Raw genomic sequence first — 17769 nt, forward strand, 5'->3', positions numbered from 1 at the left:
AGGTGTGTGTCCTGGATTTGTTGGTGCCTGTGCCAGAGGTCTAACCACTGGGCACACTGGCCAGGGTCCACAGTTCCCTGTACGTTTCCGCCTCCACTCCTTCGGGCCCAGCTATTCACCGGGTGTGAAGTAGGGGTCCCTCCCTCCCCAAGTCACCCGCCGCCCAGCCCCGCGGCCGCCCTCACTGAGCCCCGCGTGGCCCAGCCTGAGCCGCAGTCGGCACGCACTGGCCGCGGCTTTCTGGGGGCCCTCGCTCTGCCTTTAGACAATCGGGTCCTCGTTCCCGACCGCGTGTGGGGCTGGGGCTGGGGAGTTCCCTAAACACCCGCGGGGACTTGGGGTGGCGAAGACAGGACCCAGTAGCTAACCGAGGACACTGTGGGCGGCGCGGCCCTGGGTCCCGCACATGTGGCCCCACGGGTCCCGCCATCCCCCCCCCCCCCCCCGGCTCCGGCCTGGGCTCTGTGGACCCCTCCCCAGCAGCCGGCCCAGGTTCTGCAGACCCCCCCGCCCCAGCTCCGGCCGGCCGCCCTGGGTCAGGGTCGCGTTTCCGGGCGGCTGCTGCTGGCACAGGGTCCGGCGGTTGTTGCTGTGGGTGAGCTGGTCACGAGCACCCGTTCCAGCCGCTGGTGGATCCGGTCACGCTTTCCGTGTCGGGGGTCAGACCAGGCGGCGGGTGAACCCCCAGGGCCGCCACTCCCGGGGCTCGGGGCGCTACCCCCTCACGTCCAGGGGTCGGCTGAGAACTAGGGGGGGGGGGCTGGTTAATTATTCAGTGATTTAAATGAGATAGCAAAAGGCTTTTTACTGATTTGCATATAAAAGTGATGAAGCCCATCTCTGCTGAGCTTGCAAATTGCTGGGCTGCGTGGGGCAGGAATGGAGGTCAGCGGGGGAGCTGCGGGGATTTACGCTCCCGCCCGCCATCACTCCGCTCCCGGGGCGCCCTCCGGGGCTCAGTGTGCATAATGCTCACTTAGCCGGAAAGCAAAGGCCTGGCTCAGAGCCGCGTGAGCCGGGACACTCAGGGTCCCCGAGTGCTCCGTCCTGGCGGAAGGGCAGTGGGCGGCCCCTCTCCAGGCTGTGACCGTGAATGTGGCCTCAGTTCCCTTCCCTGTGGCGCAGGCGGACCGAGCAGCCACCTGGGGAGCCCCCTGCACCCCAGAAGGGGGCAGCCTAGACTGTGTGGGTGGGGCCCCAGGAGGGCGACCTGGTGGAGGTGTGCGGCCGGGGCCACAGGCTCCAGGGTCCTGGCGGCAGCTGTGGGAGCAGCTGGAGGTCCCAGTGGGGTGTCCCTGGTGGGGTGTCCGAGGAACCCCCAGCATCAGGCTGCCATCCTGTGTGGTCCGCTTGCGCTTGGCCTGTGTGGGGGTCCGGAGTGCTGCGGCCCGTGTTGGGGCTCTGTCCTGCCGGGGGCTGGGTGCCGGGTGGGTGTGCCCGAGGCACGCGAGCTCCCGCCTGCTTCCCTGCCCGTGGTGCGGGCGGCTGAGCACTGTGGGGCCATGCTGGGCCACAGGGGTCCTGGGGCGGGCGGGCGGGCGGGCGCGGGGGAACTCCTCCAGGTTCGAACGTGGACGCCTGTGGAGAGTGGCTACCGCGTTGGACAGGTTCAAGCCTGGGACTGAGGAGAGGGCACGGTCCTCTCGTGGCAAAGCCACGTGCAAGTCCCAGCCCAGTTACAGCCAAAGGCTATGGGGTAAGCTTGACCGTATGGTCCGAACCTGTGGCCCCACGCGGCTGAGTGATGTGGGCTGCGGGAGGTGCAGCAAGTAAACCAAGCTGGGTCAGGTGCGTGGAACTGAGTGGATTTGAAGCCCGTGAGGACGTTGTGACCACGCCCTGTGGGATCTGCTATAAAATGAAGACTCGGCTTGCAGGCCGTGGCGCTGTCTCTCTGTCAGAGAGGGCAGCGTGCCACCCAGCCCCAGCTTTATTGTCTCTTTTCTAATCCTTCACCGCCCCGCCCTCAGGTTCACCCATGGCCGTGCTGAGGGCGGCACAGACACCCCCCCTCCCCCCAAGGCCGTCCTTGGAGACGGGAAGTCATGGGGTTCACTGAGGTAACCAGGGTGCTGGCCTCCGCGTCCCACAGCGGCCCCATCAGCCCAGTCTCGGCCGAGGTCGGCTGGATGCATGAGTGGGACCCGGGGATGGGAGAGAGGGTCCCTGCCTGCCGCGGGGCCCAGCTGCCCCCCGCCCCCCGTGGGCGTCCCCGTGTGGACACACCCCTGGGCCTCCGTGGCTGGCTGAGTGGGCTATTTGCAGATTAGGTTATGTTCCGGGGCTCCGGGGTTAGGACCTCAACAAACCTCCCCCTCCCCCTCCCCCTCCCCCTCCCCCTCTCCCAGGGGCACCGTGTAACCCACGGCATCGAGGCTTCACATGTCGGCAGGCTGTCTGCACACCAGCCCGCGATCTTGTGTCCCTTCTGCCCAGGGATTTCCTCTCGCCTTCCCGTTTGCTGTGCGGGCGCGTTCTTCGTTCATAAGGTCTCCTAGCCCCGTGGTCGGCAAACTGCGGCTCGCGAGCCACATGCGGCTCTTTGGCCCCTTGAGTGTGGCTCTTCCACAAAATACCACGGCCTGGGCGAGTCTATGTTGAAGAAGTGGCGTTAGAAGAAGTTTAAGTTTAAAAAGTTTAGCTCTCAACAGAAATTTCAATCGTTGTGCTGTTGATATTGGGCTCTGTTGACTAAGGAGCTTGCCGACCACTGGCTTAAGGGGTTAACATGAAAACATCCTCCCCCAAGGCCAGGCCTTGCTGATTTCAGAGAGACAGGAAGGAAGAGGCGGAGAGAGAGAGAGTGAAACATCGATGCGTGGCCGCCCACATATGCCCGGACTGGGACTCGAACCCACCACCTGGGGATGCGCCCGACCTGGAATCAAACCCTCGCGCACAGGACGCCGCCGCCCACGGCCACGCGGCCGGCGCTGAGGGGGTTTTGCTGCCTGTTTCCTTGGCGAGTGGTCGTCACACCCGCCTCACGGCTCCGAGGCTGCATTCGATCTAAGAGAGGAAGGGAGAGGGACAGAGAGTTAGAAACATCGGTGAGAGAGAAACATCGATCAGCTGCCTCCTGCACCCCCCCCACTGGGAATGTGCCCGCAACCAAGGCACATGCCCTTGACCGGAATCGAACCCAGGACCCTTCAGTCCGCAGGCCGACGCTCTATCCACTGAGCCACACCGGTTAGGGCCCTACAGATTTTCTGTAACCGCTCATCTTGCTCGACTGGGTTCTTCTTCCGACTGTGGCCCTGCTGTGTGAGGACGGCTTTCCGTCTTAGGCGTGCGGGGCCAAAGGGCCCGGTCCCGGTCCCGGTCCGGGCGGCGGGCGGCTGCGTGTGCGATGGAGCCGCTGCTGCGGGGCCTCGGCTGCAGGGCGGGTGCTTGGTCTCTGCCTCCCTGTGGGGACGGAGGGGACCTGAGGGCAGGACGTCCGTGAGAAAGGCAGGACGCAGGACACGCTGCCTCCTGGGGAGCGTGGGGCAGAGGGGGGCCCCCCGGGGAGCGGGAGGCGGCTCGGCTCCTCTCAGAGACAAAGGAAGGAGTGACAGTGAGCCAGTGCAGCCGAGGGTGCGGCCGTTTGCAGGAATATGTTTGCGGGAAGCAATTAGCGGCTCTTTACATGCAGCCCAGTCCCCATTTGCACTTTCCCAGCAACGGTTTCTTCTTCGATTTCTTTGTCTGGTTTGGCCGCCTGGTCACTGCCCTGTGAGGGCCGCCCGGTCACTGACCTGTGAGGGCCGCCCGGTCACCGGCCTGGCTCTGCCTCGGCTTCCTGGGACAGGGTTCTCCCGTGAACCAAGAGGTGCCAGTGCAGGGCGAGTCCGTGTGGCTCCCCCGTGGACGGCTCCCCCTCCTCCTGTGGCCGCCGCCCTGAGAACAGGGCGTGGGCGCAGAGGGCCGCCGGGGGAGCTCAGGGCGCAGGAGGCACAGCCGCCGCGGTGCAGGGCGTGGGGGCTGCTTTCCCGCCGCTCAGCCTTGCACCCCTTCCTGGGACACCTGCCCCTCTGGCTGGGTGCAGGCCCCCCCAAGGCCCCCCTCCTCACCTGGACGGCTGTTCCCTCCACCTCTTAGAATATCAGTGCACAGCCCGGCGGTGTGCTCTGTGGATGGAGCGTCGGCCTGCGGACTGAAGGGTCCTGGGTTCGATTCCGGTCAAGGGCACGAACCTTGGTTGCGGGCTCCTCCCCGGCCTGGGCCCTGGTCCGGGGCGTGCAGGAGGCACCAATCCATGTGTCTCTCTCACATCGATGGTTCTCGCTCTGTCTCTCCACCTCCCACTCTCTCTAAAAACCGATGGAAAAATATCCTCGGTTGAGGATTAAAAAAAAATAAAACCTGAAAAAAATCAACGCACACACGTGAGTGACGCCTGCTCACGGGTCAGGGGCCGGCCGCTCCCGCCCCCACCAGGTCGGCTGCAGGCGGGAGGGTCTGTCTGCACCGGGACCAATGATGCGGGACCTTCGTGCCCACAGGCAGGGCAGGTCCTGGCAGGAGCGAGGAGCCGCCAGCGGCACCCGGAGCCCCCGCCCCGCGACGGGGGAGGGCAGCTGTCCCAGGGGAGCCTGAGCTCTGCCCTCGTCCGGGAGAGAGAAGGGGGGCCCGGTGGGCTCTCGCTCTGTTTAGTCCGCACCTGAGGCTGTTTTCCCGTTGATTTTTAGGGAGCGTGGGCGAGAGAGGGAGAGACAGAGAGAGACATCGATGTGAGAGAGACACACCAACCGGCCGAGCAGGGCCCGGGCGGGGAGGAGCCTGCTACCAAGGTACGTAGGCGCCCTTGACCGGAATCGAACCCGGGACCCTTCAGTCCGCAGGCCGACGCTCCATCCACTGAGCCACACCGGCCAGGGCTGTTCTGATAGGGCTTAGGCATTCGTGTAACGCCGACGTTTGAAAAAGGGATGTTGGATTTTCCATCTTTTTTCATAGATTGGAATGGTTCAGTGGCAGGGGCCTCCCTGAGGATTGGCGGTTACGCGGGACCCACCTCGGCGATGGCGAGTCTTGGCGTGGACTGGCGTTCACGAGCCTCCCCGTTTTATTCTGTAGGTTCCCCGTCGGGCCCTGCCTCCTCAGGTGTGGAGGTGCCTTTTTGTGTGGGCCAAGCCCTCTCGGGCAGCACCCTCAAACCGCTCAGATCCGCCGGCCTCCGCATGGCGGGGGGACAGACGTCCGTTCCCGCCCGAGGGGGGGCTGCGTTTCCCAGGCGGCTCCCCTTGGTTGGGTTGGGGTCCACGTGTTTCCCCAAGAGAGGGCTGCTGTCCCGTGTCCTCTCCAACGTGACCGCAGACAGAATGAGCAACTCACGGGGGACAAGCATCGGAGGGGACACGCCGCGTGACGAGGAGGGAAGCCCACGCGTGCACACCGCGGGACACTTTCCTCCGAGTAAGCTGATGGCATGTTAAAGCCACTGCCATTTCTCATCTTGCAGAGTGAAGCTAAACTTGTACAACATCTTTATTTCTTCTTCTTCTTTTTTTTTAAAATTTCTTTATTGATTAAGGTGTCACATATTTGTCCTCATCCCCCCATTCCCATCCCACACCCCTCCCCACGGATGCCCCAACCCCCTGTTGAACTTAACCATTGGTTAGGCTCATATGCATGCACACAAGACCTTTGGTTGATCTCTCCCCCCTCCCCCCACCCTCCCCCATCCTCCCTCTGAGGCCCGATAGTCCGATCGATGCCTTCTTGTTTCTGGTTCTGTTCTTGTTCATCAGTCTATGTTGTTCATCATTTCCCCTAGATGAGCGAAATCATGTGTCACTAGAGATATACTTATAAGAACTGAATGTGAGACGAGCAATAATAGTTATGCTGACAGGCAAATGAATCAGTCTGTAGTGAGTTTCTTTCTGGTCCAACAGTTCTTTTGAGACCCAATATCAATGTCCACCAGTTCCTTATGAGTACATGTCGGCACTGACCCCTCAGCTCTGGATGGTGGACAAATGGTGGTAATGCAGGTCCGACTCCCTCTGGTTTGGTCTCGGCCGGACCCAGGGGCACGGCTTCACCCGGATCCAGGGGCCCACGGCCTCACCTGGACCCGGGACCCAGCCTCACCCGGATCCAGGGGCACACGGCCTCGCCCAGACCCAGGATTCAGCTTCACCCGGACCCAGGGGCGCATGGCCTCACCCGGTCCCAGGGGCGCATGGCCTCTCCCGGACCCGGGATCTAGCTTCCCCCGGACCCAGGGGCACTTGGCCTCACCCGGATCCAGGGGCACACGGCCTCGCCCGGACCCGGGATCTAGCTTCCCCCGGACCCAGGGGCACTTGGCCTCACCCGGATCCAGGGGCCCACGGCCTCACCCGGACCCGGGACCCAGGCTCACCCGGATCCAGGGGCCCACGGCCTCACCCGGACCCGGGACCCAGGCTCACCTGGATCCAGGGGCACACGGCCTCGCCCAGACCCAGGATTCAGCTTCACCCGGACCCAGGGGCCCACGGCCTCACCCGGGCCCGGGAGAGGCTCACCCGGATCCAGGGGCCCACGGCCTCACCCGGACCCGGGATCCAGGCTCACCTGGATCCAGGGGCCCACGGTCTCACCCGGACCCGGGACCCAGCCTCACCCGGATCCAGGGGCACACGGCCTCGCCCAGACCCAGGATTCAGCTTCACCTGGACCCAGGGGCGCATGGCCTCACCCGGACCCAGGGGCGCGTGGCCTCTCCCGGGCCTGGGACCCAGCCTCACCCGGATCCAGGGGCACACGGCCTCGCCCGGACCCGGGATTTAGCTTCCCCCGGACCCAGGGGCACGTGGCCTCACCCGGACCCGGGACCCAGCCTCACCCGGATCCAGGGGCACACGGCCTCACCCGGACTATTTCTTCTTCTTTAAAAATATATTTTTATTGATTTCAGAGAGCAAGGGAAGGGAGAGAGAGAGAGAGAGAGAGAGAGAGAGAAACATCAATGATGAGAGAAAATCATCGATCGGCTGCCTCCTGCACGCCCCCTACTGGGGATGGAGCCTGAAACCCGGGCCTGTGCTCCGACGGGGAATTGAACTGTGACTTCCTGGTTCCTAGGTCCACGCTCAACCACGGAGCCACGCCGGCCACGGGGCTCGCACAACTCCTTTGGATACCAGTTTGGCGACTGGGTCTCCGTTAACCTTGGATTGCGCTACCCCATGACCCCGCGATTTCTCTCCTAAGAAGTTCCCTTGGAAGAAATGCCGGCCCAGTGCCCGAGCACAGCCGAACAGGAGGTTCACTCCGGAGCATCGGGCAGAGCGAACGCCGAGACACCGGTCACCCCCTCAGAGAGGCCCGGGGCGGCCGCCGGGGAGGCCCCGCCGGTGGGTGTGCCAGGCAGCCACGAAGGACAGCAGGACCGAGGTGGACGCAGGCCGGGATGACAGTGCCCGTGACGTGTTGTTGAAGAAAAGGCGCCGCCTGTGTGGCGTGAAGCATGTGTAAGTGGTGGGCGTGTGCACGTGTGGCTGGAGAGGTGGGGGCCACTGTTCAAAGTGGCCCCGGGCGGGGGCGGGGGCGGGGGCGGGGGCGGGGGGACGAGGGAGACTTGGTCTTTTCACTCCGCACAGCTGCGTGTCACTTGGTGTAAAAAGGAGCATATGTTGCGTGAGCCATAAAGCAGAACCTGGTTTTACGGCTGGCCACAGAAGTGCTGACGCGGCTTCAAACCGCTCGGCCGTTTCTTTGAGAAGGAGCCGCTCGGCGTCCTCGCCCTGGGGATCAGGCTCAGCGTGACTCCGCCTGAGAGGGAATTAGGGAAGGCATTAATCCCATTAGCGAGTGCGCCAGCAGGCCCGCCGCGGCCGAGGCCGTGAGGAGGCGCCGGGCAGCCATTGTTTATCTTACAAGTGCCAACTCCGGCCACGCATGTGTCAGGCGGCGGAACAGATGTCCCCGCCGAGGGCTCGTGCTGCAGAAGCACAAAGAGCTCGGACCCACTCCACCCTCCCCCCGGGCACGCCCAGGCCTCACACCGTGTCTCCCCGTGGACGACCTCTGAGTCCTTCCCCCAATCCCAGCTCCCTGCTCTGTCCCCCACCCTGTCCTCCTCTCTCTCGTGTGAACCCTCAGCCGAGGATGCTTTTTCCATTGATTTTTAGAGAGAGGGAAACAGAGAGAAACATCGATGTGAGAGAAACAGATTGATTGGTCGCCTCCTGCACAGGCCCTGACCAGGGCCCGGGCCGGAGTGGAGCCTGCAACCCAGGTACGTGCCTTTGACCAGAATCAAGCCGGGGACCCTTCCGTCCACAGGTCGACGCTCTATCCACTGAGCACACTGGCCAGGGCAGGCCCCATCCTTCTCATTCCGGGCTCCTGCAGAGAATCATGCCAGCCAGGACTGCAACCCCCCCCTCCCACAGGCACTGTGGCACCTTGCACACCCCCCTGACCTCTCTCTCCCAGCGTTCTTTCTTTCTTTCTTTCTTTCTTTCTTTCTTTCTTTCTCTCTCTTTTTTTCTTTCTTTCAAATATATTTTTAATGCTTTCAGAGAGGAAGGGAGAGGGAGAGAGAGAAACATCAATGATGAGAGAGAATCATGGATCAGCTGCCTTCTGCAGGCCCCACACTGGGGATGGAACCTGCAACCCGGCATGTACCCTGACCGGGAATGAACCCTGACCTCCTGGTTCATAAGTGGACGCTCAACCACGGAGCCACGAGCCTGGGCCCAGCCTCCTTTCCTTAAGCCAGTGGTCGGCAAACTCATCAGTCCACAGAGCCAAATATCAACAGCACAACGATTGAAATTTCTTTTGAGAGCCGAAAACCGACTTCTGCGCATGGGCCACGAAGTTTCAATCACACTGTACGTGCGCGCCCACACGTGGTATTTTGTGGAAGAGCCACACTAAGGGGGCCAAAGAGCCGCCCGCATGCGGCTCGCGAGCCGCAGTTTGCCGACCACTGCCTTAAGCGCATGGGGAGCTGGGGACACAGAACCACCGGAGGCGGAGGCGAGGCCGCACAGGCGGCTCCCAGGGCCTCTGAGGGGTGTGATGGCCGACCTACCAACATGCCCCGCTGGGCAGTCACTGCACCGCATCGCCTATGCCTTTTCCCCGGGGCCTGCAGGCACCCCTGTCCCCGGGCAGCTCCCCTGTCCCCGGGGCAGCACCCCTGTCCCCCGGGCAGCTCCCCCGTCCCCTGGGCAGCACCCCTGTCCCCCAGGCAGCACCCCTGACCCCGGGCAGCTCCCCCGTCCCCTGGGCAGCACCCCTGTCCCCTGGGCGGCACCCCTGTCCCCGGGCAGCACCCCTGTCCCCTGGGCAGCCCGCCCGCCCCGGAGCTGTCCGTGGTGCTGACCGCAGGCGCGGCCCGCGCTCGGCCGCTGCGCACGCGTCCCGGGCGGGGCGCGCAGGACCCGGCGGCGCCGCCACTGCGCAGCCTCCCGCGCGCCCGGCTCCCGGCTCCCGGCTCCCGGCTCCCGGCTCCCACCGGCCGCGCCTCGCCATGGCGCTCAACCAGTTCCTCCTCGCGCAGTGCGCCTGCTGCCTCCTGGCCTTCCTGTTCAGCTTCGTGGCGCTGGTGCCGCTGTCGGAGAACGGCCACGACTTCCGCGGCCGCTGCCTGCTCTTCACCGAGGGCCTGTGGCTCAGCGCCAACCTCACGGTGCAGGCGCGCGAGCGCTTCACGGTGCAGGAGTGGGGCCCGCCGGCCGCCTGCCGCTTCGGCCTGCTCGCCAGCCTCCTCTCGCTGCTGCTCGCCGCCGCGCTCGCCTGGCGCGCGCTCTTCTTCCTCTGCAAGGGCCACGAGGGGTAAGTGGGGGCCTGGCGGCCGCAGCCCTCGCTCCGGGCGCGGCGCCCCTCCCGAGCCCGCGGCGCCCCCAGCGCTCCCCTCCCCGGGCGCTCGGAGGCCCGACCAAGTCCGTGCTGGGCCCTCGGCACTTCCACGCGCACTGCCCTTTGTCTACACGCAGAACCCAGCGTCCTCCTGGGAAGCCAGTGCGCCCCTCCCCAAAGGTGCCTCACCTGCGGCTTCGGGGCCTTTACCCCCCGACCCCCCCCCCCCCCCCCCCGCTGTAGCACCGCCTTCCCTCGCTGACCTGGGCCTCCCGTGCGGGGTCAGCCCGGGCGCACCGTCAGCACCGCGGACAGCGCCACGCCCTGGTCGGGGCCTGCGCTCTGGGACCAGGCCCCGCGCTGTGTGACTTGGCGATTTGGGAGCCCCCCTCATCTCCTTTGCCCTGGGAAGGCTGCTGGCAGAAGGGGGTCTGGAGGGAACCCCTGGAGGCCTTGGCTGGGGATGCGAGGGCGGGGACAGGTGTGCGAGGGCCCTGCTTTGTCCCCACAAGCCCCCTTTCTCCCCACCTCCAGCCTCCTTCTCCCCACCTCCAGGCCCCTTTCTCCCCACCTCCAGCCTCCCCCTCCCCACCTCCTGCCTCCTCCTCCCCACCTGCCGGGCACTGTGCTGGAATCAGGTGGGGTGCAGTTCACCTGGGTGGGGCACAGCTGGAGGAGGGGTGGAATCCTAGCAGCCCCTGTCTGGTTCCCGGGGCGGCTGGGACGCAGGCCGCCCGCTCTTACAGTCCTGAGGCCGGAAGTCCACAGTTGAGGGTCAGGGTCGGCTCCCTCGGAGGGAGACCCTCCGGCTCCGGTCGCCGGTCATCGGCTTGGGGCTGCTCCCCCCAGCCCCAGGTCTGTCTGCGCACGGCCTCCCCTCTGTCTCTATGGTCTCATAGCGACGCCCCTCACTGGGCTTAGAGCCCCCCTGAACCCAGGATGCCCCTGCTGGGAGATCTTTAGCTTAATGACGCCATAGGACCCTACTTCCAAATAAGATCACATTCGTTGGGGACACAGTTCAGCCCTCGACATGAAGGTTCTGGGTTTGGGGTGTGCAGGGAGTCACACGTCAGCCTGGGGAGGCCTCCGGGGGCTTTGGGGCTGGGGCTCGGCCCAGAGTGAGCCCAGGCCAGTCCCCGGGAGGTGTCATGCCCTGAGGACACGTTTGAGACGTCACCTGCACCCTCACCGCCAGGCTCAGGTGTCACCCAGGTGGCGTCCCCCTGAGGTGGGGCCGGGGAGCATCTCTGAGTACGAGGTGGGGTCCGAGGAGGATGGCACGTCAGCAGGTGGGCGGGGTGAAGCTGAGGGCGGTGGGCACAGGCCGTGTGGGGGCCACCGTTTGGCCCTCAGCTCCTGCCCATCATTCCAGCGTGTCCCCACAAGACGCGTGGCCTCGAGGCATTTAGGGTCCAGCTGACGAGGACACAGCCGCTCTCCGGGGCCACCTTGCGTGTGGCTCGGAGCAAGGGGATTCAGGGCCGGCACCGGCCTCCAGGGGCTGGGGGCAGGCGGGGAGCGAGGAGCCGGCAGACAGGAGTCCGGGACACGGGGGCTGCCCTCCCCACCCAAACTGGCAGCAACCCTGGGCGATCCAGAACAGCAGCTCCGTCCTTTGCCATATGTTTTTAAAAGATTTTTTCTTCTTTTTAAAATATATTTTTATTGATTTTAGAGAGGAAGGGAGAGGGGGAGAGAGAGAGAAACATCAGTGATGAGAGAGAATCATGGATCGGCTGCCTCCTGCATGCCCCTGGGCCTGTGCCCTGACCGGGAATGAACCCTGACCTCCTAGGTCACAGGTCGACGCTCAACCTCTGAGCCGCCGGCCGGGCCGTCCTTGTCATCTTGTAGAAAGGGGCCGGTTGGCTCTGTGCAGCCGCCATCCCCACCCCCATGATGCAGACGGAAAGCGGGGACCTGTGCGTCCCCCCCACCCCCGCCCGCACTCTGTCGCTGCACCCCCCCCCCAAGGCCCCGGGCGCGTGTCCTCCGGGATGTGGGGTGGGGGGAGGAACATTTCGGGTCTTCTGTCCCTTTGTGTCAGCTCTCTTGCCCCCCCAGCGACCTCTGTCCAGGCCTCGAGCGTGGCAGCCAAGGCTGGCGGCTATCTCTCCTCCAGAGACAGCTGTGCAGTGTCCTCCTCGGCCATCAGGAGTTGTCCGAGGCCACGTGGCCGTGCGGCCGCCTGTCCCCCGTCGCCCACCGCGGTCCAGTTGGCAGGCAGTGCGCCGTGTGGCAGCACCACGTGCCAGCTCTCCCGCTTGGTTCGGGATGTGGGACCCGGTCGGGGCCCTCCTGGCGTCCAGGCTGCGGCTGCCCCTCTGAGGGGCCCTGGGCTGGCCGCCCCAGGTGGGCGTGTGGCTCATCTCCGTTGCTCCGGGCCGAGCACAGGGCCGAGCTCCCGGAGTCGCCGAGTTAGTGTCTGTCGTGTCTGTCGAGGGAGCGACAGAGCTGCCTGCACCTGAGACCTGCTGCTCCCGCCATGCACCGGCCCGATGTCGCCAGACTCACAAGCCGGCTCGGGCCAAGCCTCCAGGCTTGCTGTGTGCGCGAGCCCTGGGTCCCGGGAAGGAGGGTCGGCTTCGTCCAGCCACAGGCAAGCCGGCCAAACAGAGAAGCCGTTCCTGCCCCGTGGCTGCTTAATCTATGCTTGACCAGGTGGCAGGAGCCGGGCCAGCAGGGAGCGAGGGAGAGCCAGGCGGCCGGAGGGGCCGTCAGAGTGGGCTCATGGGACGGGCACGGCTCTCGGGGCGTCGGCAGCCTGGCATGTCTGGCCCACTGAGCACCGCTGCCCTCCACACTCAGGTCCGAGGGGCCCGCGTGCACGCGATTCTCCCGAGGCCAGCCTCACAGACGACCCGGGGCCCCCCGAGACCCAGGGCAGAGCCCACCCTCTGGGCCAAGGCGGGCCCGGCCAGGTCCTGAGCTGGGGGGGGGGGGGCGGGCAGGAGGCGGTGTCCACGGTGCCAGCCGCCACCTCCTGGAGGGATGTCCGTCAGAGTGGGGCCTGGCAGCTCGCGCCCTGCACGGGGCACCCTGGCTGTGACTGGAGGAATCGGCGTGCGGATCTGGCACCTGTGGCTCCCGCCGCTCTGTGCTGTTCCGGGGCAGATGGACGGGCCGAGGGGGGGCGGGCCCGGGGGCCCGGGCAGCTTTGCTGAGCGGAGCCCCGAGAGCGTCCAGGTGGCAGTGGTTTGTGATTGACGGCTGGGGAGCGCCGGGTTAAAACGACCCATCTGCCTGCCGCGGCCTCCCAGGGCTTCCCGGGATGCTGTCACCATGGAGACGGCACATCCAGGCAGGGCACCCGGCGAGGCTTTGGGAGACAGACGGCGTTAACCCTGTGTGTGCGGGCGCCCGTCCCCACCGCTGCCCTGGCCGTCGGGGCCCGTGACCGCATCCTGGGCCGTGTTCGGGGGGGGGGGGGACCCCGGGAGGCCCTTGCCCCTCGGGCAGTGCCACGCCCTGAGCGAGACCCGTCCTCAGGGCCCTGCCTCCTGGGTCTGTCGCCCACCTGGGCGCAGCTCAGCCTCCAGGTTTCAGTGGAGACGGCGGAGCAGGGCCCTGGGCACGCCCCGCCGCGGTCCCGCCGCCTGCACTGGGGGCCACGCGGGTCAGGGCCTGGAAGGGTGTCCCGTCTCCCGGCACCTGTGCCGCTGGCCCAAGGGCCTGGGCTGCGGGCCGGCCCTGCGCTTCTGGGAGACGGATGACCACGCTCCCAGTCCTGGGCCGCTGGGCGGGCAGGATGGCGGCCGGGGCCAGCACCGGGGCCCGTTGGTGAGGGAGGGAGGTGGCCCCTGGACCCCCACTCGGCCCCGCTGGGAACCTGAGGGTGGGGTGCCCTCCCACTGTGGCCGCCCCAGTGGCGGTGGCGGAACCTGGGGGTGCAGTGACCCCCCTCTTGTCCCTCCTGCAGCTCCTTCCTCTACGCCTTCCTGAACCTGCTGGTCAGCGCCTTCATCGTCTTCCTCGTCTTCATCGCCAGCACCATCGTGAGCGTGGGCTTCACCATGTGGTGCGACGCCGTCACCGAGAAGGGCTCGGTGCCCCACAGGTGCCCGGCCGCCCGCGCCCCCGGCTGGGCTCCCACCGTGTCCGCTCCGCGCACACCTGCCCCTCCTCTCAGGACCGGCCCCGGGTCCATGCCCCCTCCCGGGGGGAGCCCGCAGGTCACTCAGAGCAGGGCCCCCACCTGGGGCGGCTCGGAGCTCCCCACTCCTCATCCGCTGGCACGTGGGGGTGACCGACCGGATGGGTGGGCTCCAGGTCCGGCCGCTGGTGTGTCCACGCAGACGGCGAAGGCCCCATGGTGTGGTCACTGGGGCTCGCTCTTCCCTCACAAACACCAACTCCAGCCCCTCCCCCGGCCCCCTCCGGGGCGAGCCCGGGCCTCGGACTCCCTCTCGGCTTCATGCTCCGGTCACGTGTCCTGACATCTCAGGAGGCCACGGGCCCTGGAGCCCCCGCCTCGCTCACTCGGGCTCTGAGGCCCCGCCGGCTCAGCCTGCCCGCCATCGGGTTGGTGGCCGTCACGCAGGCCTGTGGCTGACCCTGCTGGTCCCCGTGTTCGCAGGCAGTGAGTGGGGCAGGGGCTGGCGTGGTGTCGCCCACCGTCCAGGGCCAGGCGGGGGCGGGCCTGCAGGTCCCTGCTGCAGAGGAGGCGTGAGGGCCCTGTGTGCCCCCCGAGGCCGCCCCCTGCCCTGTGGGTGATGCTGCTGCCTCTGGCTCGGGGGCTGGCCGTCACCGTCCCGTGTGGTGCCGTTTCAGCTGTGAGGAGCTCCAGGACATCGACTTGGAGCTGAACGTCGACAACTCTGCCTTCTATGACCAGTTTGCCATTGCCCAGGTGGGCGGGGCTTCCGGGCGGGCGGGGCTCCACAGACAGGGCTTCCAGGTGGGCAGAGCTTCTAGACGGGTGGGCGGAGCCTCAAGGGAGGTGGGGCTTCCAGATGGGCAGGGTTTCTGGGTGGGCTGAGCTTCCAAGTGGGTGGGGCTTCCGGGTGGGCGGGGCTTCCCCAGGTGGGTGGGGCTTCCAGGCGGGCAGAGCTCTCCACAGACAGGGCTTGCAGGTGGGCGGAGCTTCCAGGTGGGCGGAGCTTCCAGACAGGCAGGTGGGCCCTCAAGGGAGGTGGGGCTTCTGGGTGGGCTGGGCTTCCAGGCAGAAGGGGAGGCCAGCCCTGCCCACCTGAGCCATGGTGGGTTCTGGGACTGCACAGGCGTCTGGGGACATGGTGGTGGGCAGTGATGGCCGCCCCTCACCACGTGCATCCGTCCCAGCGGAGGACACTGATGACCCTGAGGAGGGGCTCCAGGGTGGGGGCGGCTCCTTCTAGCACCGAGCAGGGCTCCCCAGCATCCGGGTCCCCTTCGGACGGGTGGCCGATCTGAGGACTCTCTTGGGGGAGGAACCCCTGGGGGTCTGGACGTCGGAGGTCGGAGGTTGTTTGCGGAGAGGAGCTCAGGCCTCTTGCAGGAAAGCGTCAGCCTGGTTCTCGGGGAGTAGGTTAAGGAGGGGGAGGAGGTTCTGATGACAAGCCCCTCAAGTGGGGTGCCGTGAGCACGCTCAGGCCTGGCTGAGTCCGTGGCGTCCTTCAACTGCTTGGGAGCCGCAGGGGAAGGTGTTATTGTAGCCACAGCAGGAGGCTTCGTGAGGGGCCAGCTGTCCTGGGAGGAGACGGGCTGCCCGGCCACTGCCCGCCTGAGGGACGAGGGGCCCGCCAGCCTGGGGGTGAGGGGCTCCCACAGCGCCTGCCCCGCGTGGGGCGCAGAGTGATGGTCGTGAGGAAGGACGCAAAGGCTCCCCCCCAGCTCGTCCCTGTCCTCACCCCAACGTGTCCCTGTCCCTTCCCAGCGGGCCCGTCCCTCTCCCAGGGGCTGGGTGGGTGCCGGCGGGGGGGCCGGCCCCTGACGCTGCCCCCGCCTCTGCAGTTCGGCCTCTGGGCCTCGTGGCTGGCCTGGCTGGCCATCACCGTGCTGGCCTTCGTCAAAGTCTACCACAACTACCGCCAGGAGGACCTGCTGGACAGCCTGGTCCACGAGAAGGAGCTGCTGCTGGCCCGGCCGGGCGCCCGCACCCTCGCGCAGGAGGAGAAGAGCGCCGTCATCTAGGCGTCCCCGGTGGGGCCCAGCACCCCCGCACCCCAGCGCCCCCGCAGCCTGGGGCGCACGCCCTGCCCCGGGGAGCGGCGGGCGGGTCTGCTGGGCCCCACCCGGCCGGCAGGCTTGCATGTCCCCCTCCGCACCGTGTGCCGTGAGCCACCCGCTCACCCAGCGCCCGATCCCACCGGCTGCGACGGGGCGGGGGCAGCACAGGCCTGGGGCTTCGAGGACCCGCCCAGTGAGACTGGCCGGTGAGGCCGGGGGTGGGGGGGAGCGCCCGCCTTCTCAGACCCCTGGACCCCCAGGCCCAGGCCCTGCCCCGCGGAGGCGTGATGCTTGCTTCGCGGCAGCCCCGAGCGACCCCATCAGCCCAGATGCCCACACGACGCCCTTGCCAGTGGCTCCGAGTGGCGTGTGGGACGGGAACCCCGTGGCCTGGGGCAGGCGAGTGCAGAAGGACCTCACATGTGGCCGCACCCGCGGGCCCGGGCGGCCCTCCAGGGCTGTGTCCCCTGTCCCTGCTCCGGGGCCCCTGGGGGTCCAGGCCGGTCTCGGCTCCGAAAGTGCAGGGACAGGCGTGTGTCCTGGGCTCAGGGGACGGCCCGGGGTGGCCGCCGTGCCGGGTGGCGGGGGGAGCCCTGTGGTTGTGCCCCAGCGTTTGTCTCGTGTGGGCTGGGCCCGTGCCGGAGGAGGGAGGGGCCCGGTGCCGCTGCACGTGTCTGCGTGTGCATGCGAGGGTGTGCATGGATGTGATATTAGTGCACATGTGACATGAGTGTGTGCACATGTGTGTGCGTGTAGGAGAGTGTGCCATACACTACTGTAGAGTGTGTGCAGTGTGAGTGCGCATAGTGTGTGTGAGCAGGCATGTGCACAGTATGAGTGTGTGTGCGCGTGTGTGAGCATGCGTGTGCACAGTATGAGTGTGTGTGCGTGTGTGAGCATGCGTGTGCACAGTATGAGTGTGTGTGCGTGTGTGAGCAGGCACGGGACGGGGTGGCCAAGACCAGAGCAGGTGTGGACATGCGGTGCATCTCCATCCACTGGGGAGCCCTGTGCCCCTGCAGCGGGGGGGGGGGGGCGCTGCCTTCCCACCCGCCCACACAGCGCATGTGGAGCAACCCTCCAGGGCTCCTGGCTTCCCGCCTGTTCCCCCTCCTCCGTGCCTGCCCAGGGGGGCCCCGAGGGGTAAGAGCACCCCACTCCCGGGCTCTAAGCACCCTCGGCTTCCTCAGCTGCCCCGTGCTGCCAGCTGGCTTCCTGCTGCTCCCCTCCCCCGGGAAGGAAGGCCGCTCGCCCTCCCGCCCCCCTGCCCGGACTGGATTGTTCCCGTTCGAGGGGAGGGGCCTGCAGAGCCGTGGGCCTGGGCCTGGGCGAGGGCTGGAGAGGGTGCCCGGGCAGACGGGGCGGGGAAGTGAGGGGCAGGTGACTGTCCTGATGCTGCTGTACTGGCTGGTGTCCTGGGGGGCGGGGCCAGCGTCCCGGGGGCAGAGCCCGCTGGGGTGCCAGGCAGAGCAGCGGGGCGGGGAGAGGTGTTTGGACGGCACCTGAGACCCCCGAGCGGAGCGGGTCTGGCCCCGGCCCAGCCTGGCGGCCCTAGCCCACTGGCCATGGGGACCCTTCAGCCCCTGCGGGCCCCTCGTCTGTCCCCGGCGGGGGTGGGTGGCTCTGCCTGCACCCCATCCACGCAGCGGCCAGCCTGGCAGGAAGGGGGAGCCCAAGGGTCCGCCCAGGCTTCGGGGTGCCCTGTGGGTCCTGGAGCTGGTCTGGGGCGGCCCCTCGATCGGCCCGCAGAGCCCTGCGTCCACTCCCTGCAGGTCCCGTCTCCGGCCGGTGCGCCCGGCACCTCCTGGGAGGGGCGCCGGCCCG

At 66.9% G+C, this 17769-nt stretch overlaps 1 protein-coding gene across 1 annotated transcript; it reads left to right on the top strand.

Moving 5' to 3' along the window:
- Positions 1-9466: 9466 nt before the first annotated feature.
- TMEM179 (transmembrane protein 179) lies at positions 9467-15909 on the top strand (the record flags this gene model as incomplete). The annotated part of the gene is made up of 4 exons (XM_079769971.1): positions 9467-9771; positions 13718-13855; positions 14569-14647; positions 15730-15909. 4 exons carry the CDS (start codon positions 9467-9469, stop codon positions 15907-15909), a joined length of 702 nt encoding a protein of 233 aa, XP_079626097.1.
- Positions 15910-17769: the final 1860 nt, after the last annotated feature.

Source organism: Cnephaeus nilssonii, assembly GCF_951640355.1.
Source record: "Cnephaeus nilssonii genome assembly, chromosome: 4".
Taxonomy (NCBI): Eukaryota; Metazoa; Chordata; class Mammalia; order Chiroptera; family Vespertilionidae; genus Cnephaeus; species Cnephaeus nilssonii.